The sequence below is a fragment of the Pituophis catenifer genome, unplaced genomic scaffold (genome assembly GCF_029215685.1).
Source record: "Pituophis catenifer annectens isolate HBS135680 unplaced genomic scaffold, rPitCat1.0.hap2 SCAF_3, whole genome shotgun sequence".
NCBI classification, from domain to species: Eukaryota; Metazoa; Chordata; class Lepidosauria; order Squamata; family Colubridae; genus Pituophis; species Pituophis catenifer.
The window spans coordinates 167,970,160-167,994,129 of record NW_027256883.1 but is presented as its reverse complement, the minus strand read 5'-3'; the positions used below and the strand labels follow the sequence as shown (position 1 = coordinate 167,994,129).

General features: G+C 37.0%; 1 protein-coding gene across 2 annotated transcripts in view; it reads left to right on the top strand.

Annotated features, from left to right (window-relative positions):
• The window catches only part of TFEB (transcription factor EB), a 73,316-nt gene extending 55,900 nt beyond the window's left edge, over positions 1-17,416 (top strand). For both annotated transcript variants that reach the window (XM_070939731.1, XM_070939730.1), the window contains exons 3-10: positions 7,609-7,853; positions 8,482-8,730; positions 9,246-9,326; positions 9,726-9,846; positions 10,036-10,092; positions 12,677-12,752; positions 14,822-14,969; positions 16,457-17,416. In XM_070939731.1, the coding sequence (XP_070795832.1) occupies positions 7,656-7,853; positions 8,482-8,730; positions 9,246-9,326; positions 9,726-9,846; positions 10,036-10,092; positions 12,677-12,752; positions 14,822-14,969; positions 16,457-16,909 (1,383 nt within the window). In that variant the 5' untranslated portion in view covers positions 7,609-7,655 and the 3' untranslated portion in view covers positions 16,910-17,416. The remainder of the gene's footprint in view (positions 1-7,608; positions 7,854-8,481; positions 8,731-9,245; positions 9,327-9,725; positions 9,847-10,035; positions 10,093-12,676; positions 12,753-14,821; positions 14,970-16,456) is intronic.
• Positions 17,417-23,970: the final 6,554 nt, after the last annotated feature.

Here is a 23,970-nt window from a genome sequence, read left to right as displayed (position 1 = left end):
AATTTCCTGGGTAATTTCCCATCAAGTGCTATTCAGGTTCAACTCTGCTTTGTTTATTTGTTTGGGGGGGGGGGAGGAGATAATCAAAGTCATCCCAAAAACTCTGGCAGTTGTGACAGTTTTCACCCATACTGTAATGTTTGGAAATTATGACAGTTGCAGTCCCAACTTATCCGGAGTGTACCCAAGTAGGGACGGGGCTGTGTACTGACCATTCTGCTTGAATTCACATGTAATAAAATGTTGAATTACTACCAATCTTTCCATTGAGGACCTGTATACTGCAGGAGTCAAAAAGAGGGCTGTGAATATATCTACAGACCCCTCGCATCCTGGACATAAATTGTTTCAACTCCTACCCTCAAAACAACGCTATAGAGCACTGCACACCAGAACAACTACCCACAAGAACAGTTTTTTCCCGAATGCTATCACCCTGGTACAAGCAGGGCTTTCTGATCAGTAAATCAATAAATAGGCCACCTGTTAGAGCTAAGTAAAAGGTAAAAGTCACCAACTAATAGCTGGAGCACGAGGCAAAAAAATGAGAAGAATTTGCCTGCGAGAACCTGAAGTTAGAGAAACAGGCCTTGCTTGTCCTGAACCTCATGATCCATCTTACACCATGAAAGATACACTATTTATCATATTTACAATTCTAGTGGGAAAGGGACAGTAAATTGTTCATGATGTTGGAGAATCTTGGATTTTGCCAATAAATTTCATGTTCTATTTCTTGAATAATATATTTTCAACCTCTTTTAACAGTTTGTTCTGCTCTGCAATAATGCTATAGGACTATTTGATGAATTTCGAATAGTAATCTCCATTTTAGTGTTCTTAGTACATTCTTAAATGCATGTTAGAAGTTAGAAAGTTTAGCTCCCAGATGCATTTCATTAATTTGTATGTAAAAATAAGAGTGTCCATGATGGCGGGGACAAGGTACATGATGGTGGCCGTCATGCTTTATTTTAAACCTCTCCTTGCAAATATTCTTGCTTCAAAGAATGTGAAGTTTTACCAGTACATTTTTCTGGCAATCTTTTCCCTTTTCTCCACTGCATTGATATATTTTGGGTTACCCTTTATTTTGTGTTCCCTCCCTCCCTCTCTGATAGTTCAGTTTAATTTTTCAAGGTCCACATCAAAAATGAGGCTATTTTTAATAGATTTTTTAAAAAATCAGGAAGTAATAGATTAAGACCAAAAGCAGCAGTTTTGAGATTTTTAGACCGCCACCATTTTCCGTCCCCAAACTGTCAGAAGCAGTTTGAAAGTAATTGTGATTATTATCACATCTGTTGGCTTGAAATGCTAAAAACAAGGAACAATTTTTTTGTCTGGCATCAACAAAAATCCCCACGGTCATACTCTAAACAAAAGGAAGGACAGAATGAAAGAAAGAACCAGTAGCCTGCATCCTGTGCAGAAGAGAAAGGGGAACTGATAAAAGTCTTGTCAGTGTCATCCCTCCTGATAAAATTTGTGCTACTGAGGTGGAGCTGCAAAGTTGTCAAGCAGCATTTTATAGGAATGCTTTATAGGACCTGAAGTTTAGGAGCCAGTACAAAGAGTGGGGGAAATAGTTTCCTCCAATGGAGAAAGAGCATCATGTCTCAAAAATGAAAGCTAATTTTGTAGTAGTTTCAAATATTCTGAAGCTGAGCTGGCAATAGGTCAGTTTAGTTCTCCAACACTGAGGTTATAGGGATTCTATTCTTAAACTTAGCAAAAATTCTTATATGGAGATTCCTCTTGATTTATGTATTTGGATAAGAATTGCTTGAGGGGCTGGAGTAGTGATAAATAGAGAGGCATAATAGGGATATGCAACACTTTGGATTCCAAAGGAAAAATATACTCTGGAGAGAGAGGCTGTGTGCATGCAGCTTGTGTCAACAACTCATCCTTTCCTGGGATTATACTACATCTGAGGAGGGTTGTCCTCATTTAGCAACCACTATTGGGACTGGCAACTTGGTTGTTAAGCAAAATGGTCACTAAGTAAAATTGCAACTGTGTTTATGATTTTACTTCAGCTTTCTTTAGCTTTACAGAACTGTGAAGGTTGTAAATCTGAGAATTGATTGCAAAGTTACTTTTTCATTACTGTTATATCTGTTAACAATTACTAAACGAGGCAGTTGCTAAACAAGGATTACCTGTAATTGTTTTGAGGAATTGTTTATAGATGGTACATAAGCATCCCAGTGCTTAGAATCCAAAATATTGCAGTGCCTGAAAGCATATTTTATTTACTTCCTTTGGTTTACTCCATTTTTGTTTTAAAATCCATGTTTTTTATTGTAAGAGTCAAGAAAATACTTGTAAAAAGCAGCCAAAATTTCCCAATGTAATCTTTCCACCAATGTCCGAATCTCACAGGAATTCAAAATGCAACAAGGAAAAATCAAGAATATTCCTATTCAGAGTGTTAACATTATATGAAAGAAAGTACAACTTCTTAAAGGCCAATTTCAATGACAATTTCTAACTTTTTAAATCTATCCATCTACATTTTGGATGAGTCTTAAAATTCCTTCTTTTGTTTATTTCTGTACCATAGTTTTGATAATACTGAAAACATTTCTGAGTAAACATACATAGACTTCTTCCGTTTACTGTGTTTCCACTAGTTTATTCATTCATTTATTATGTTTATTTCTTGCCTTTCCTCCAAAAGAAATCCAAGAACATTTATGCGAGACTCTTCATTTTGTCCACACAATAGCAGCCCTGTGTGGTAGATTGGGATGACTGACCGAAAGTCATCCTGTAACTTCCTTGGTTAAGGGGAGACTTGGGTCATACATTAATGACTGTACCACACTGGTTTTCAGACCTCCTATCCTATCTTCTCTCTCCCCCCATCCTGTGAGTCAGAGTGAAAGCAGAAGCTGGTGAATATTACATAGGGTGAAGCCAAGCAGAGCCAGAAGAGCTATTTAAAACTTATCTTGGTTTTGAAGTTCTCCTTGTCTTTTAAGCAGCCCCCTTTGCTCTGATCAAGATCTTGTGATATAAATTTCCTAAAGGGGAAAACCTGATAAATTGTTGACCTGTAATATTGGTGATTGTACTTTTTATAATGGGAAGAGTTATTTAACTCAATAAGAATAGAGCTGGAAGGGACCTTGGAGGTCTTCTAGTCCAACCCCCTGCTCAAGCAGGAGACCCTATACAATTTGAGACAGGTGGCTGCTCAGTCTCTTCTTAAAAACCTCCAGTGATGAAGCACATACAACTTCTGAAGGCAAGTTGTTCCACTTGCTAATTGTTCTCAGTGTTAGGAGGTTTCTCCTTAATTCCAGGTTACTTCTCTTCTTGATTAGTTCCAATCCATTGTTTCTTGTCTTGCCTTCTGGTGCTTTAGAAAATAAGTTGACCCCATCTTCTTTGTGGTAGCCCCTCAAATACTGGAATACTGCTATTATGTCACCCCTAGTCCTTTTGTCTTGACTAGACATACCCAGTTCTTCATATCTTTTAGTCTCCAGGCCTTTAATCATCTTAGTTGCTCTTCTCTGCACTTTTTCCAAAGTCTCAACATCTTTTTTGTAATGTCATACTAAGACTTTATAAAGTGGTAGTAATACTTCATGTGATATCAATTCTTTGCCTCTGTTTATACAACCAAGGATTCTATTAGCTTTTTTGGCTGCTGCCGCATACTCCTCTCTACTACAAACCATGCGACAATAAAAGAGCAATTGTGATTGTAACAGTGAAAGGAAAAAATATTTTTCCTGAAAATTTACTGGATTGTTAATTCTGATCATTTTAAAGATAATTTAAAGATGGATTTTAATATTGTTTTAAATTTTGTATTTTTTGTATTTTATCTGCTGGCTGTTCACCGCCCCGAGTCATTCGGGAGAAGGGCGGTATACAAATATAATAAACATAACATAACAAACATAACATAATCTGTCAGTATTAGTAGGGATTCAGCCAAACTCTGGATTTAGGGATGAAGCACTGTTCATTCTGTTAGCAATTGAAGCATTATTCTTTTATGGCTGATAGCTAATTTTGATTCACAATATAATTTTATAAACTGAAACAAAAACGAATGACAAATTATGAGAATGTGTGAGCAACAAGCAGAATTTTTACAAGAATGACATTTCCAGTCTGTATATCTCCTGCAGAGATTTTATTTTATATAAAAATAAAGGGAAACAGTTTTTTATATACCACTAAAATATCTATAAAGTATGCATAGAAATCTGGCAGATTTTTTTTTTAACATATCATGGTCTTTTGGCTGTTGTGTTTACTTTTTTCACTCCCTTGGAATTTTTGGATGTCTTTAGGTCCATGTATTTCTCCAAGTAAATATATATCTAATGAACATTACAGTAATCCATGAAAGTTTATGTTGCATCAAAAATGAAGGCAAATTAATTTTTCTTCCCTTTCAGTGCAATGAAGTGCACTGCTTTATGCTACTGCTTCATTAGCCGAAGTGGTTGATTTCTGGGTATAATTCAAGATGGTGGTTATTAAGGCCTTCATGGCATAGGGCTTGGCTGCTTGGAGGACAGCTTGTTTCCGAATGTTTCTACTTGTCAGGTAAAGTCAGGTTGAATTGGCATGCTTTGGGTCCCATTGATTAAACAACAACATTTTCTAGAACCCAGAAAGCATGCCTTTTTTGATGTGGTGTCCTCTAGAATGACATTGCCCCAGGAGAGCCATATAATTCCCACCCCAATGACAATCAAGAAACTATTAAATATGTGGTTGTTCTCCCAGCCTTGGGATAGGATGGTTGTGGAATTGCTATGGTTTTGATTCTTTTGGTATTGAGCTAACTTCCTGGTTGGTTGTGGTTTCTTCTATTCCCCCCCCCCTCTTTTAATTGTAAGCTACCCAGAGTTGTTAATGTGTTGGATGGACTCCAAATCAAATGAAATAAAAAAAATAAATAAATACATAATAATAAAGTATTCTGAATCTCCTACCAGTTAAAGCCATTCCTGGATTAAGTTATCATGGGTGAGAAGAAAAAAGCTTTTTCTTCCATACTGCACAAAATGTTATGAGACATCTATCACGTCTCTCATTTTAATTGTTTTTTAAACTGAAAAATCTCTCCGTAAGCCTTTTCTTAAGGGCTGCTACTCTTGCTTTGATTATTTTTGTAGCCCTTTTTCTCCATCTTTTCCAATTATGTATATAGCACCATTTTAAAGGACAATGATTAATACTATATACCGTGTAGAATTCAAAGAGTGATTATACTATAAGAGATTATACATTGGACATTTTATACCCCTTGAAATTTGTCAACACAAAAGATTAGACACCGGATTAGAATCTTGAGATGCTCTGGTTAAGGTAGTTTTTATTCCAGTCTTTTACATGTCTTAATTATTTTGAGGGACACTGGGTTGTAGAAAGAAGTTAATGGAAAAGATCAAAAGGTATTATATAAGTGATGTGGGATAGTTTTCTTTAGAGTTTTATTATGCAGTAAAACACATTTTCTTTTTCTCGCAATTTCTGTACAAGGGTTTTCGGCCTGTGAATATACCCTTTATCCTTTTTGCATGGTAGTTGCTATGTATTGCCTGTGTTATGACAGCAAGAAATATGACAGCTTAATCTGCCCTGATAGGGTTTGTAAGCTCTTCACACTCCATGACTGAAGAAGGCAGCTTGTGAAAGAGCTGAGGCACTTTAAGGACATCAGCTTCACCAGCAGAGTGTAAACTCTTGGATGCATATTTAGGAATCCAAATAAACAGCTGCATTCATTCTTAGAAGTGTTGAACAGGTCTGAAAAATCCACGAGGAAGCTTATTCATTGTAGGAATTTTCTTACTACAAATTATGATTGTCACCCCTAAATCTTAAATCAGACTTCCCTGACCTGACATTCTCCAAACACTTTCTCAGGTCAGTACAAGGAACGGCTGTGGAGTTTGAGAGTTAGGGGGATTTATAAACTGTTACATTAGTGAGCGTTGGTGCAGGAAAGCTTGGTGCAAGGTATATAAGATTTAGTATAAATAGAAAACTCATGAGATATACCCTGAATGGCAAGAAATCCAACTGCTTACCCAGAATGTTAGAAATTAATGTTTGAATTATATGTATAGACATATGTGTAGAAAAAGCATGAGAAAGAGTGGTTTCTATCTCAAACACCATTTCTCCTGTGAACTTGCTAAGCCACTGAGTCTCATCCTCTATCACTCATTTATCACATGAGCATAATAATCTAGACTTTTTAAATGTTAAATTTAACTCTGAAGTATCCGATAGGCAAAACACTGACTGCAATATGAAGCAAATTATTAGGGAGGAGATAATCGGCAACTTGTTCTGTGTCATCTCTCTTTCTGGACTTTTTAAAAAGAATTTCCAAATATATATCTTATTCTTTTATCATGGGCCTCTAGAATTCTACTTATGTCACATGCCAGAGCTTTTGGTCACCTGCCCAGAGATGATACAGAAACAAGAAATGAATGAATAGGGTATTTTTTTTTATATTCCCTACATGACAGATATTACTATAGAGGGAAGTAAGATTGTTACTTGACTTTGATCTGAAATTCTCCCCCGTCCTTTTAAAATGAAAGTAAGTGATTAAGGAGGGTTATAGTTTTGGGATTTTGGATTAGCCCCAGAGAATCAAAGGTTCAAATTCACTCTCAGTCACAGAAACTTCTTGAGTGGCTGGGCCACTCACTCTCTTCAAGCCCAGCCTACCTCACAAGATTATTGTTGGGAAAAAATGGAAGGAGGAAGTGCTATGTATATTGTCCTGAACTCTTTGACACAAGGCAAATATAAATCTAACAAATAAATACAATTTCTTACACAAGGAACAAAGATAACAAATGAAAAGTATATGTAATTAAAAAAGTAATTTTTTTAAGAAAGTTATGCTATCATATTAGAGGACCAATTTTTGGAAGAGAAATTTATATACATTATTTATATACATGTGCCCTTTCAAAGCAGTTTGTGGAGTCATTTTTGCACCAGCATTTGCACTTTTTAGATTTTTAAGATCCTGCTTGTAACTCAAAAAGTACACACAGAAATGCATACTGTTTATGCACAAAACCTCCCATTAATATTAATGAATAATCACTTGCTTAAAGATTACAAATGCATTAAAAACAAATTGAAAAAACATATGATCAAGCATATGTACATATTTTTGTACATATTTCTGTTTTGCCTTTTTCTCCTTAATTTGAAAACTGATGCAACGAAAGCTCAGGAAAGTGCGAAAAGGAACACAAGTGTTTTTGTATTTTAACATTTGGGAAATATTGGTGGAAACAAATTGTAATTTGTTGTGGGTAGTTTATATCAATTTCAAAAGCAAAAGCGTCCTTCAGCTTGCTAATTGAGAGTTCTGGGAATTGGAGATCTAAGAGCTGGGAAGTCTGAACTAGATGTAAAAAAAAGATATGCAAAATAACAGGTTGTAAGTCACTTATTCTACTAGACTGATTATAGAAGGTTCTTAATGTTGAGAGATTTGCTGCCATTAGACAAGTTTTAATCCCTTGTACAAGTGATCAAAAGCTAGCATTTAATGCTAAATCTATGAGCCTCAACCCTTTGTTTTCTTCTTAGGGCTTTAGGTATCCCTAACAAACTTTGACACATCCCAAATATCAGCCATGGCATCTCGCATTGGTTTGCGGATGCAGCTTATGCGAGAGCAAGTACAACAGGAGGAACAACGGGAGCGCATACAGCAGCAGACAATGATGCATTACATGCAGCAACAGCAACAAATGCCAATGGCTCCAACCCCAGCCATCAACACACCAGTTCATTTCCAATCACCACCATCTGTGCCAGGAGAAGTCTTAAAGGTACAGTCGTGTGAATAAAACTTTGGTAATGGAGAATGAGGGAGGCAAATAGGATATCTGTTTAAACTGTTATGTTGCAAGAAATGAATGGCTGGCTTGCTTGCCTGTTTATTTTTTATTTATTTATTACATTTATATGCCTCCCATCTCACTATTGAGTGAGTTTACCAATATATCTGATATATCAATTGGAAAAATACATTGAAAAATCAGCAAGTCCCTTCATTTGAATTAGGCATTTGTGTATGTTTAAATGCTTCCAGGTGCAATTCAAGGTGCTGATAGTTACCTTAAAAGCTCTTCATGGCTATTTATGGGGCTATCTCTTCCTAATGGTGCCTAGCCAGCCTATTAGCTCCAACAGCAGAGACATCTTCTGGGTCCCTGAGAATGACCTTCTGTGTCATAGCACCTGCCCTGGAACCACTCCATTCCAGAAATCAAACTTTGATTGAAGAAATGAAAATCTGGCATTGCCATCAGGTCTGGGGCTGTGATATTATGGATAACTAATTTTATGGAATTTTTTTTAGTATGAACGCAGTCTATTTCTTTCTGAAGATGTATATATTTGAAAATTATGTTTACCTTTATATGATAGCTCTTCTATTTCTCCAATACTTTTTAGGTTCAGTCCTTCTTAGAGAATCCTACCACGTACCATATCCAAAGGTCACGAGACAAGAAGGTCCAAGAATATCTGTCTGAAACTTACGGGAACAAGTTTGCACCGCTACTTGGTGCTCCTTCTCCCAAGCCGCCTCCTTCAGCCTCCCCTGGGGTGAGACCATGCCATGCCATGCCCTCTTCTGCAGGCAACAGCACTCCAAACAGTCCAATGGCAATGCTTAATATCAGCTCCAATCCAGAGAGAGAGGTTTGTAAGTTCTTTGGGGACACAGGAATTGTTGAAGAGGCTGGGTTAAAACTGTGGTTAGGAAGCACTCAAGTTCTTTACCCTCATCCTGTAATCTGAAGTGGAAAAGTCCAGCTGTAATTCAACCTCATGATTCTTTGATTATGTAACTTGGGGGGGGGGCTACACAATGAAAGGTGGTGTTTTGCATCACACTTCTGTTGCAGGAAACTATCAGAGAGAACTTGGAGTTTGGGTGATTCAGCTGAAGCCTTAGTCAGTTAAAGTTGCTCAAGCAACAACAAATCCATTCTGATTTGGACTCTGACGTAGCAAGTCCATCAGAGACGCTTGGGGTCGGTTCTTAGAGGTGAGCAGCCCTGAGTCAGTTGGAATCAAGTGTCATCTATTCAAATCAATCAATCAATCAATCAATCTTACATTTCCATGTCTGTAAATTTATATACATTTTTGAAACCCCCCCTCAAAATGCATTAAAAAATCTATGTCTAATAGCCTTTTTGTCCCTATTTTAGATAGATGATGTCATTGAAGATATCATGCAGCTGACAACTACTGTGGGGTGTCTTAATCCAGAAATTCATATGCCCAATACTGTGAGTATGCCTTTAAAAAAAACGTGTTTCTAGGCAAAGAATGGTCGTGGGAGAAGGAATAAAACAGCTGACATAAAGTGGTTGCATCTATCCTTCCTTTCTTTCCAAATAATTAATTTGGAAATAAAACACTGTTTTATAGGAGACCAATAGTAATATTTATGAATGCAAACATTTTAAAATAGTAAAACCTATTTTCATAACATTGTTAGATGACACACATACGGTGTAAATATTTGAGCCACCTGCATATAATGAATGGGAGATACATGGCTGGGAAGAGCGGTGAAGTGCTAAAAGCCACAGGATATTCCTGTCCTCTATTGGCCGATACTTTCTTATCCTCTATTTTCTGTGTTAAAATAAATGTGCATTTGTCTCCCTTCCTTTGTTTTTCAGTTGCCTCTGTCCAGCAGCCATATGAATGTCTATAACAGTGACCTCCAGATGACTCCTTCTGTGGTGGGCATTACCAGCAGCTCCTGCCCTGCTGATCTCACTCAAAAGAGAGAGCTTACAGGTAAGATGGCAGGTTGTGTGGCCAGCGTGCATATGTCCAAATGGTCAGGGCAATTTTTAGTGCTTGCTTAGCCTCAGACTATAGGTCAGCAACAAATCTATATATACACATGTATGTATGTGTTTATAAAATGAAACTTGTTCTGGTTGGCCCACTGCTTTTCATAACAGCTTGTTGTGTTATCTTTAGATGCCGAGAGCCGTGCCTTGGCTAAGGAACGCCAGAAGAAGGACAATCATAATCTAAGTAAGCAGAGGCTGCTTAAAACCATGTGGCTGAAATGCATTCTGCTATATCTCATTAGCCCTTTTGTTGATCTAATTTGTGGTCAGTGATTTAGAAACAGTATTTTTATGCACAAGCATGAGTGTGCTCCATTTATTATTCTGATGCAGAGAATGTAAAGAGATCAGCTACAGTCAATGGTCATTGAAATGCCTGTGAAGCTGATTTACTACCCTCTGCAAACCATGTTTTAATACAACTGATTTTATCATTTGTTTTGCTTCACTATCTGATTGATTCATAAATTTCTCCCCCCCCCCTTAAAATGTCCTTTTTGGTTTTGTTTTCCTTCAAGGGAGAGGAGGGGTTTTTATGTAATATATCAATTCATGTAATTGTGCTGCCTTGGTCAGGAAAAATGCAGTCACATATAGTTTTATTAAATTTAATTTTAAAAACCATCCTCTTGTTGGAGGATAATATGATTACAAATTGAAAATAGTAAAAAATAAAACAATACTGTAGTATATTGCTGCCCTTGGATTAAATGAAGAACCCTTCCTTTCTTTTCTGGGCATGTGTGGGGAAGTGACCTAATCTCTGCTGAGATTCCTTATTATATTACTAGCTGGTAATAAAAAGATTACAGCAAAAATCCAACTTTGTTTTTCTTTAGAAGAAAAATTTCTTGCTGTTTATTACAACGCTTTTGTAATATTTGGTATTTACAAAATTAGCAGCAGACCAAAAATGAGCACAATTAGCATAGACATTCTAGTCAGAATTCAGATAAATTATTTTATGCACATATCCAGAAATTACATATCTCAAGGTACTTCCATTCTTTTTGCTAATACTTGACCTCCCCCTACCCCATTCACTTGTGCTCTCCTATTATATCAAAACCCTTTCTTTTTTGTACTGGAGTTCATGTACTACATCCTTGTACTTACACACACAAACGTGCGGACCTCACCCAAATGAGCACATAGGGTGCACCCTAATGAGTATTAGAACCAAAGACGGGTGAAATCCAAAATTTTTCCCTACCGGTTCTGTGGGTGTGGCAGGGGAAGGATACTGCAAAATCTCCATTCCCACCCCACTCCAGGGGAAGGATATTGCAAAATCTCCATTCCCACCTCACTCCGGGGCCAGCCAGAGGTGGTATTTTCCGGTTCTCCGAACTACTCAAAATTTCCGCTACCAGTTCTCCAGAACGTGCTGGATTTCACCCCTGACCAAAGAGTATTTCAGTTCCATTACTCAGATGATTCAGTATGCTACTTGTTTCTTTTTAAGGTTTTGTTTGTTTTCTCTTTAATTAGATTAACATTTTGATTAAAAGAGGCATTTGTTTTTAACATTTTTGTGTTTTAACGTTTTGTGTTTTGTGTTTTAAAAACATTTTATTTTTAAAAGTCTAATGGAACAGAGAACTCAGGATGGATAGCTAGAAATCAGTTAGCGCAAGGTGTTGATACATCTTTAGTTCTTTTACAGATGTTTGCAGTCATATTGCAGAGCCTGACTATCCCAAAGTAGTGTGAGGTTGACATTCCTGAGGTTTAATGCTATGTTGCAGGAACATGGTGGAAATGACCTCACTTAAGCATGACTTTTATTAGAAAACTATTGAAAGATAGATTTGAGTTGATCCTTAATGCTAAACATGTCTTGAAGAACACAATGCTGGCATCACTCAGAAGCTTTCATTATATTTAAATATAGTATCAAAAATCTAAGTTGTTTGTAAATGGTCATTTACCTTTGATGATTTAATCATAAAAATATATAGTTATTTCTGCATATTGTTAGAAGGATATACTTAATGTTTTTACCTGAGTGTGTAAATTATTCTTAATACTAAGTTTTTAAAACCACAACATGAATCATTTAAAAAGAGAATTCTGTATTAGAATATACAGAAAATGCGTCATTTGGAATGATGTCTATTATAAAACATCATATATATATTGTATGTATTCCGGTATCTACTCAGAAGTTCAATCAACTCTGATAACTGAAATACAAAGGAAAATACATGAAATCATTAAACACAATGGTTTATCAAAAAACTCAATGTATCAACGGTTGGTATCATAAAACTAAGGAAAAAGACTGAAAACAGAGATGGACAACAGAATGTAGTGTGCATATTAATTTTTAAATACTTCTTGAATCAAGGCAGAAAGGAAGCAGACTGTTGGAATGGAGAGGGATCTTCAACTTTTGATTATATATTGCTCAAAAGGCCAGAGAATTTTGGGAGAAATTTAAAATAAAAAGGTTCAAAATGAAATTATGGAGAAAACTGATTTAAAAAGTGATATATGTGTGTGAAAAATGTTTAGAATAGAATAGAATAGAATAGAATAGAATTCTTTATTGGCCAAGTGTGATTGGACACAAAGAATTTGTCTTTGGTGCAAAAAATAAAAATAAAAATGAAAAAGTGGTTGCTACAGGCACAGACTTTTCTAAGTTATTTGATTAATCATTATTTATTTTACCTTCTTTATACTTGTTTTTGATGAACAAAGTTGATATTTTTTATAATGTTTAATATCTTATATAGGATTTTTTTCTCTCTTTCTGTTCTAAGTTGAAAGAAGACGAAGATTCAACATTAATGATCGTATTAAGGAATTAGGGATGCTGATTCCAAAAGCTAGTGATCTGTAAGTTCTAGTCAATGGTTCATATTTTCCTGTTGCCTCTTAAAGAGAGACAAGAGTCCAAATTGAGAAATAGGCAACCAGAGTACAAGTTGGATGGGAAATTATTTCTCATGTTTGCTGTGTTGAAAACTATATTTTATTTCTGCCTTTAAAAAAATCCACACAAAACATCTTTAAATTTCAAATGAAAAATTCTCCAAATCAAATCCCTGCCTTTTTATTGTCCCTGTCAATACCTCGGGGGGATAATATAAGTGGGAAGGCTGACCTTCTACCCTGCATCTACTCTTTCTTCCAGGAAAAAAAATCCCTGCAGCACCCTGTTTCTAAAGCTATTTTACACCAGTAGGCTCTATACCGAAGAGCTGCAGTTGGAGAGAAACAAAATGCAAAAGAAAAGCCATTTTGAAGGAAACCACAGATATGGCTAATCTGTTTTTCCCTCATGCCTGCACACCCTGTGATTTGAATCCCCCCCATTTTGTAGTGAGGTATAAGCCTTTGCACTGAGCATAGATAGAATGAGTTCTGAGTAACAATGCTGTAAAATGCCAAAATAGCACCAAGGGAGCAAGGCTGTATAAGAATAGCATCAGAAAGGAGCTCCAGTGTTGTGCTCCCTTAAATAGCCATTGGCTGAGTGAGGAGTGAAAGCTGCTCCTTCATACTTCACACACCAGAGCTCTTTGCTATGGAAAGCTTATAAACAAACTAACACAACAGGCTACATTCAGATTTCAACAAGAGGGTTCGGTTGAAAATAGCATGTGATCAAGATGACACCTCATATGAATTTTAGATAAAAGGAACATTAGTCCTCCTCCACAAAATAAGTCCTATCATGTATTATCTGTATGAAACAACTTCTGTTTAATTTCTTCAGTGTAATATTATACTCAAAATTTAGACTATAATCTTTGAAATTTATATGCTCCTCTGAATGGGATTTATTTATCTGTCAGGACTGACTTTTGAAAACAGACCGTCAAGCTTTAGTAGGCAGTTGCAATGGCTATGTTTAGATTTTTAAATATGTATAAAACAAAGGACTGATTGCTTCAGTGAAGTAAACCACCTAATTTTTCACAATTTATGTGACATGACCCTGCTTCAGTCTGGATAGATTGTGGCTGCCATTTGCCAACCCCTAATGTTTGTAGCCAGAATGAGGAACTGTGATTGCCAAAAAGCACACTGGTTGGGAACCCTGGAGTTGTAATCCCAAAACATCTGGAGAGGCTGGGTGAGGAAAGAGTGTTTCCGAGCAAGGACCTGATAGCCAGAGAAGAGTTGAATCTGTACTAATTGATAATGTTGGAAAAGACATTTAAAAATTATCTGGCACTCTAGAAAAAGAAAGCCATGTTGAAATAGAAAAATAATGTAGTCAATAATGCTATGGCAAAACTTGCAGGTGGTACACACCACTGATTGTGAATGAATGAATGAATTTTAAAAATGCTAAAATCTTGCAAGACTGCCATATTTTACGAAATATCTAGCTACAAGAGGCAATTTTAAAAAAATATATTTTGATTTTAGCTTCCATGAGTGCTGTCTAGTTGCTTTGTGCATATCATGAGAGACGTAGATGCTTTAGCCCTTCAGTGTGTTCTGATGGAGAAAAAAATTGTTCTGTGATTCAAATAAATATGCAATATGGCTGGTTATTGGCACAGCTTAATTTCTTCTGGAAATGTTAGTGCTATGAACATTGTTTATTGGTTCCTATGAGTTCCATATGACATCTCCAAACTGTATTACAATTAGATACATTTTTTGGTACCAATCTTGCTTTGTTTTCTGAGAGATTGCTTCATCCACCCAAGCTGATAAAGCAGCTTAAAAGTCCAGCAATTGGGGAGGTGGCATATCTGATCTAGAGAAGTCAAATCATTTGGCCATAGAAAGTGTAATAAATTCTATATAGTGTCTTGAACTACTGGCTGCTTTGTCCATTTGTTTGAAAATCTCAAACAAAAAATTAAACAGATTATGAGCAAGAGTTTTTCTAACTCTGGAAGTAATCTTTTGGCATGGCAACAGTTTTTTCTTATGCTTTATTCCAGAGATGTGCGCTGGAACAAAGGGACAATCCTGAAAGCCTCTGTTGATTACATCAGAAGGATGCAGAAAGATTTGCAGAGATCACGAGATCTTGAGAATCATTCTCGGCGTCTGGAAATGGCTAACAAACAGCTTTGGCTTCGTATACAGGTAAACCCCATGTCTTGTACTTTTTACTACCTGCAGTATTTTTATGTGCTTGTAGAAACTGCTTTCTTTAATTATCTCACTGAAAATAGATTAGCTTAATTCTACTATTTGAAAGTCTTGCTTCATTCATGTTGTCATGCTAGGGAAAAACATAGAAGAGATTCAAAACATGGGCTACAAAGCCCATTCTTACAGTAATAGTCATTTCGGTGTGCTCACTGATGGAATCCAGTGATTGCGTGAAAGTCATACCATGTGTTCTTTTTCAATCCAACACTGCTCTCACATGGCGATGTGGCATCCAAGATAGTTTTGTTGAAAAATAGTTTATGGAAATGCTTCATTTTCTTTTTCTATCCTGAACTTCAGGGGTGGGCAGACTCTGGGCTATACGTGGTTCCAAGTGCCCTATTTTCAGTTCCCTAGCATCTGAAAATGAGCTAAAAAGTATGAGCGTTTTTGTTTTGTTCTCAAAAATAAAAGTGGAAATAAAAGTGAGATGATCTGGAAGACAAATTTCTTTCAGCATACCCACTCCAAATAGTTTGAAATTGCACTGTTAAACTGTGCCTCTTTGATCATCAAATGGGTGGAGATTGTGTGGAAGACTGCATAACTGAATGGAAGACTGGAAATGGGACAATTTGCCACTCAGGGTTAATATTAAAAATTAAGGAAAACACCAAAAAATGGTTGATAAGTATATCAGCTATTCCACTTTTGGTGCTTTCACCTGTTGAGAAATTAGTTATGGTTTCTGAATTTAGAAAGTTGCCTATCCATGCTTTACTCCACTTGGTGCAGGAAAGCACTTAAAATGAATACTTAGAGCATTTATAAATCCAAATGCAAAACGAAACCAGTAAGGAAGAGATACAGAGTATGGCTTCTGAATTTTCTTCCCAGCTCCTTCCCAGAACCTTCACTCTAGTTCAGGTGATCAGAAGGGAGGGAGACTTAAAAACGGAAAAGTTGGCAACATTCTTGATTACTGTCCAACTGTCTCTTCCATAAGGAAGCACTGGGGGTTTTCTTTGGATTTTCCCTCCTCTACAACTATAATCTAGATCTTGATGTTTTGAATTTAGTCTTTCTTCTTTCAGCTTCTCTCTGTCTACTGAATTTGATCTTGTCCCATTCTGGTTTTGGAGAATTATCCTGCTGACAAACTGAGTCTTAGACCCTTTACATAAATTCTTTTCAATTTTTTGTTAGACTGGAAAAATAAAATAAAAAATGGAAAAACTAATGTAGCTGTATGTATTGTAAAATTTGCATTTGCCATATGGAGGTAAAGACTGTTGTTTATTGATCAGACTATACTTACCCAGTGTAGAAGGTTCCCAAGCATCAATCATAGCATTATTATTTATTGCACACTGTTGTGTATTCACGGTAGAACAGAGCAGGGGTGTGATGGTGGCTGTGATTATACATCCTATGTTTTTATTTTGTAAGATTCATTATTTTGGTGCTTTGTCCTCAAGGAACTGGAGATGCAAGCTCGAGTCCATGGGTTACCAACCACTTCACCTTCTGGCACAAACATGGCTGAACTAGCTCAGCATATCGTGAAGCAAGAAACTTCTGGAGAGGAGGGGACAGCAGAGCTCTTACAGCAACCACAACTCCAAGCTGAACAGGAAACTCAGCACCTGCCTCACTTTGCTCCTCCTCCTCCTCAGTCTCCTTATCATCAGCTGGACTTTACCCATAGCCTGAGCTTTGACGACAGTTGTAGAGGTTTCCATGACCCGCTGGACCCTAGCCAAAATGTCTCTTTCCCCTCCTTGTCCAAGAAGGAGTTAGACTTGATGCTAATGGAGGATACTATGCTTCCTGTGGCTTCTGACCCCCTGTTTTCCACTGTGTCCCCAGAGGCTTCAAAGGCTAGCAGTCGGAGAAGCAGCTTCAGCATGGAAGACACTGATATGCTGTGACAGAAGCCTTCCAGGCATATTAGGAATTCAAAATTGTTTATTTGTGAAGTGAAAATTCTTCATTTGACTTACCTGTTTAGAATTCCTCAAAGACTTATGAGGCTAATAAGAAATGGATCCTGAATCAGAAATGGTTTGGTGGGAATGGGAGAACCCTTAGCACAAAGGTTTGTCCATAGTTCTTGAAATGTTAATCCCTCACTTTCTCCTCTGGCTTGATTTGCCAAAAATGAACAATCTGTCCTCATCTTCCATAACTGCACGATGAATATGGTCAGTCTGATTCCTGCAGACCTCTCCTGTGCCCTGTGCTCTTCATACTCCAGCCCCAAAAGTCAGTTAGAACATTTTCACAACAATATGATTATGAACCACTCTGGACATCCAGGTAGCTGTGCGCCCTTTTTGACAAGCAGCTTTAATCAAGATTTGGTATTTGAATGTCCAATAAATAACTTAAGGTCAACTGCGTCTGTTCCCACCTTTTGATCTATTATCAACCGGCCAGTGCGAATGTCTTCTTCAGGTGTACTTTCATACTGGAGTTCTTTTTTGTATTGAACAGGAACACTCAATATGTTCTTTAATGGGATGGGGGATGTCACTAGTTAACTCTGAGTAATGATGGATGGTGATTTTTAATCCTTTGAGAAAGGAAGACTGTAATAACATTCACAGAACATTTTTAATGTTTTCAGTTTCAATTAAGGCTGGGATACAACAGCTTTAATTAATGACTTGCACTTTGTTAGACCTTGATAGTTTTTACCTAAATTTTGGCTTGGGCCTCTCCGTTTTTCTGAATCTTTTTCGGTTATCAATCCTTGACAGTTTAATGGCCATACAGGAATAGAAATGTATGAGCATCTGGATGACTGCCACCAGTCATCCATGAGACTGGGCAAATTGTTTTGCTAATTTGAACTAGATTTTACTTCTCTTTTTGTTGTTTTTTGCATTTGAGTGGAAGAAGTGGGTGGTCTGATAGGTTGGTAGTGTTTTTGTGTTTGAGAAGTATCAAGTGATATTATTTGATTTATATTAAGCTTGTTAGTCTATTCTGTTCCTCTTAAGCTTCCAGCTTGTATGATTTAGAGTCTTATTATTTTGTTTCTGAATTTAGGGCTATGGAGAAACATAGATGAATGTATACTTTAAGTCTAAAGTCCACTTAATATGATTATTTAAAGTAGAGCAGCCATAGCTCAGTAGTAAAACACAAAGGATGCATGCATAAGAGCCTAGGTTTCATTACCACTATTTCCAAATAAATTTATCTTGTAATAGGACTGGAGATCCAGTATAAATCAAAGCAGGTGAGACCTAGGCCACATCCACACCGCTGCTTTGCCCTTTCATTTGTAGCAAAGCCAGCAGTAAATCTTGCTGCCTTAATTCTTGCTGTCCCCACAGCATACCCTTATACTGCATACAGAACAGTTCTGTGCTGCAGTGCTGAAATACATCAGTTTGTTCTAAAGACTGTGATCAATGGTTCTTGATATTCCAGCCCTGACCATTTTCATCAAATGAGAAACACCCTCCACTTGGCATGCACAATATTCTGATTACTCCATGTGCTGATTTCCAACCCCCCCCCCCCTTTTCTTTTTCACCACACTCTTGACTGAATGAACATTTCTATATTTCTTGAAATTATGGATGGATGGTTCAACTATCAACCACTAGATGACAATAGTAAAGAATTTTTGTATTGCTTGGCTGCCATCGAGTGATTGCCCAGATTGTGCAACTATTGGGCCAATGCTGTTGAAACCTTAAAGTTTGAGTAAGGTATTTTGTTATAGGGATTGGTATAGGAGTTGCATACTATCTAACTAATTATGTTAGAAGCCAGGTCTCCTAAGACCAAAAATCACTGGAAACAGAATTCCTTCCGAGGCAGGCAGGCTATAGAAATACAAGTGGAGGATCATTTCAGTTGCACTTCTAAGATGTCGTGTGTATCATGTATACTTTCACATAGTATTCAGAAGCAGAATAGAATGGAGAACATAATCTTCAGAATGGAGTAGCTAAAGTCATCTTCAGATTGCCTCACCCTCAGGTGAACAGTGAGACCCAGATAGTGACATATGTACTATGAGCTTTAGGCTAAGGCCAAGTAGGCACTGGCCAAGGATGGGCTATGGGCTTTAGGCTAAGGCCAAGTAGGCACTGGCCAAGGATGCCAAAGCTTAGGAGACACCAATATTATCCCTCCTTCCCGGTTACCCTGAAAATGCAAATCTTTGTGTTAATAGCAGGAGATACCATCCATCAATGCAAACTTGGGGTACTATATACCCTTGAGCTAGACTGTTGGCATGATTAGTGAGCTACCTGTAGAGGCCACAGGGAATGTAGAGGTGTTGAAGGAAAGGAGGAAGGAAGAACTGCTACAAAAGTAAGTGGGGCTTGAGCTTGGGCTAAGAAATCTTGAGAAAGTATCTTAGACAAGACCCTCATTAGTTCACCTGAAGATAAAGTGAGGGAGAGGAAACACATTCAGACTTGCAAGATTCCGTTATAAAAGGTCTGGCAATAAAAATAGTCCTAACCTATATTTCTTTGGTTTGTTAGATTGGTATCCCTTATTGGGCTAATGCTATGCTTGCACCCAAACAAGATACTATATGGATTTGTTCCTAGAAAAACTCCTAGTCTAACAATCCCAGTGTATTCTGTCTCCTAGAATGTGGTATTTGTAGCTTTTTAGTATACTTTTTGCTATCAAAAATTTCTCACTGACTTTTTTTTAAAGTCATTATTGCAACTGTAGCAGTTCTTTTGTTTCTTAATAGCGAGGATGTGTTGATCTGCATTTAATAGAAATAAAGAGAGTGGATACTTTGATTCAAGAAGGAACAGTATAATAGGAAAACCAAGTTTCTTTTTTTTAAAGACTTTTAATATTATTATTATGGTTGGTCACACAGCCAGATATATACACTGGATTTTGCATTTTTATCCAACTATTCAGTTTATTATTATTTTATTCTTTGGAATTTGTACAATCCCTGCTCTGTATCTCCAACATGTGCATTCTCATCTAAATATATATGTCTAGTTTTTAGGGATGGATGGAGACCTAGATATTTAGATAAATACATAAGTGCAGCAGAAAAATTATATAGCCTCCAAAGAAATGAAAACATTATCTTCATCTTGCAAATTAACCAAATTCTATCAGCTAGGAAAAGACACTGCAGAATCAATTGTCACTAATTCCATTGTAAATAAAATCTAATATATGCTTGTTTGGTGGTTGCAAGCAGCTTTCATATAGCAGTCACAAACACTGACACTGACAGGATGGAAGTTCAAATGTAATGTTAGAAAGTAGTCATAGAAAGAGTAGTGGAAGCTTGGAACCAACTTCCAGGGGAGGTAGTGGGCCAGTTATCAGTAGCTGATTTTAAACATGGTTGGGATAAACACATGTCCATCATCTGACAAAAATAAAAAAGGGGCAGACTCGATGGACCACTAGGTCTTTCTCTGCCATCAGTTTTCTATGTTTTTAACACATTACATGCAGGTCAGGGAGATTAGAGAAGAGAGCCTATCATTTCAATTGAGGAATACCTGCTGAGTTTTGCCAATAACATAATTTAAGAGAGGGCTTGATGACCCATATGACTAGAATATTTTCAGTTCTATGGGTTTGGATAGTATCAGTGATAATTTTGCATTAAAATATCTGTGTTGTGAAAATATTTAAGCCTTTTATGCCAAAGCATTTTCTATAAAGTTATGCAAGATTGCCATTTGCTCTGTTATTTCTTTTCTAATGTACTTTAGTTTTAACCCAGAATACTTAAGGCTAGGAAGCCCATGTTTCTATGTGGCCATATATGAAATACGCCTTCATGTGATGTTTCAGAATCTTTGGTAACTGAGAAAGCAATGAATGGGATACACATAGAAGTCCAGAGACTTTGATCAATAGATTTTAGATAAGGTACAACTTTACTCTGTGGAGGAATTTTCCTTTGGTATATTGTGGCAGTCATGCAGCCTTCCTCAGTATGATGTCTTCAGGTTATGCTAAGTTAAGAAATCCTTCAATTCTCATCCAGTATGACTACAGCAAGCAGTTTGGAGAAGCTTGCATACGTATTATAGGCATCTCTTGCCAGCATATTCCTCTCTATACCTCATTGTTATTTCCCATTTTAGTATATTTTTCTTCCTTAAGGTCTGCACATACATTTGCAGCCACCCCATCTTCTAAAAAGCATTTTAGTTACTCTACACAATAAGACTGTTTCTTACTGTATAGCACCAAGAACTCCACAGGACTACTACTTCCCCTTTCTATTAAGGAAGACTTTAGGAAGGAGTTTAGAGGTTGGACTGGTAATGATTTTAGTCATATATGAAGACACTTATTCAGTCATGTGGCACCAAATCCAATTTGATTTTAGATTGTTTTCCACCATGATATCAGTGGTGGCATAATTGGAAGTTCATTACTGTATAAGGAAATATCAGAATCAAAATAACAGAGATGGAAGGGACCATTGAGATTTCTAGCCCAACCCACTGTTCAAGCAGGAGATTCTATACCATTTCGGTCTCTTTTTGAAAACTTCCAGTGATAGAGTATTATATTTATATATGTATTTTATCATTCATGGAATCATAAAAAAAGGATAATAGATGGCATTCTAGGCTGTCAGTACCAGGATCTCCATGTTCCATTGTGTGCTAACAGAAACAGGTATTTAAAAGTATATCTCATAGAAATTCTGCTATACATTTATATGAAGTGCCCATGGAAGGATTATGGTCATTCTATAAATTCACTGTAGATCCTCTGAGAGGCTGCGTTTGTGTAGTCTTGAGCTAGAGAGGAAATAGACAAATAGCGCCATTTTTATAACAAAATGTATGGCAAATTGGATGGATCTGTTTAGTGCTTATGTACGGTGTAGGACATCCTTGGAACCTTGTGCCCACTGCCTATGAAAGTAAATTAATTTATGCAGGATAACAGAAGTTTAGAATTAGTGTTATGTAATCACCTAATGCATATTTCAGTCACTTCAATCATCATAAACAACACCGAATGTGTGAATTTGTACTAGAATATTTTTTCATACAAGGAATGTACTAAAAGATATATTGTTGTACTTCTAATTCATATCAGACAGTATTTCTTTAAAAAAAACTGAATAAGAAAAATGAATAATTCATTGAAAGTGGTTTGGGATTTCTGCAAATATTTCATGATGCATTGGGTCATCCTTTCAGAGATGCTTGTTTACCTAAACAGAGAAACAGTATGACCATGGATGGGCAGAAAAGCAGAGGAAACGGGAGAGATTTCCAACTTCCTGCCAGTTTCTCCACTGATGTTGTGAGAAGCTGGAAATCACTTCTCCTTCTCCTTGGCTGACCCTCAGAATTGCCTGCCACTTTGTGGGGAGGGAGAGGGGAAGGGATAACAAAAGGAGATTCAGACCATGAGGAAACCTGCATCTCTGCTCCCCATCCCAGCACATCCCCAAGGGTTCCCTCCCTCTAGAGAGGAAGAGGGCTCCCCTTTTGATCGTCAGTGCCTCCCAGTCAGCCCTATCTTGCCAGCAGCATCTAAATCAGGGGTCTCTGACTGTGGCAACTTTAAGGCTGGAGGGCTTCAACTCCCAGAATTCCCCAGAATTCTGGGAGTTGAAGTCCACCAGGCTTAAAGTTGTCATGGTTGGAGACTTCTGATCTAAATCACTCCCTCCTCCTTCCTTTGCTGCCAACTCCTATTAAGAAATTTCAAAGTTTAGCCTGGGTTCCAAAGCAGCCAATTGCCACTTGCCTGTTGGTCCTTGCTACCAGCTAACTGGGTGCAGGGACTAGAGGGAGGTGGGAAAGAGGGTGGGGATCCAGCCCTCTCATCTTCCCTTGTACCATACAATTTACAAGTTTCTCCTAAGTGTGATCAGAAGGATAGTGGCACTGAAGTAGCCACAAGTCCCCCCCAAATTTCATTCCAACAGTAGTCATGAGTCCTGGCATTCTGTAAATTAACCCATTTGAATTACCTTGGTTCAATAATTGTGGCCCTATATGTCCCAATTTTGCCCAATTGGAAGTTACATACAAGCAGACACAAGAGTTTTAGTAGTACATAGACATGAGGTGCTTCTTCAGTTACATTATGTAATTATGTAGACATGTATTGTGCAGTATGTATCACTGATTTCCAAGATTTGTTGTTCAGAAAGCCTTAAAACACTTGTTTTCCTCAGGATTAAAAACTGTTTGTAACTCCTCCATGTACAAGTCATAAAAGTGATATAATTTGTGAAAGAAAACATTGAAACCTAGGTCAAAGATTTGTATGTTCTCTTCCCATAGCACTAAGATAGCATGCACCATAAGGAAGTATATACTTTGAGTATATACTGTTGTTGTGTTAGAAATCACAAGGGTTTAATATAAATGGATGACATGCATATTGTGTGCAGATCCTAACTGGAGTGGGGAGAATATTTTTCACTTTGAGAACTGGGAGGCGGGGAATCCTTATATGAGAATTAATCATACTTTTTATCATTGTTAAAAAAAAAGTTACTTTAAGAAAAAGGAAAAGAAAAATGCACTGTGCTCTGATTCTGAAATCTTACTACTGTTTTATAAATAAATGTTTAAAGTAATGGACTGGAACAGAGGGGAAACAATCATTAAATTTATTTATTTAATATCAGTTGATATATTATTTGCCTGTTTTGGAGTTGGAAGAGCTCATTAATGCATTAATACCACTTCTGTTATAAATTTGCTTCTTAACCTAACCCTAACCACTGAAAAATAATGCCCCATGTGGTGTGAGGAAAATGGTACCTTTTGTAAACATATCTTTCCAATGATTTCGGTTTTCTTTACTTGTCATAAAAATAACGTGGAAGAGAAAAATGGTATTATTTGTAATAAACCCTGAAAAGAACTATATTGTTATCCCTAAATGCTGCTATTTTAGGAAAAAGCAATACTTGAACAATGAGCTCATTTTGGCCAGAGAAAAGATATGAGAACCACTCTGTTGTTTGAAAGTATAGAAT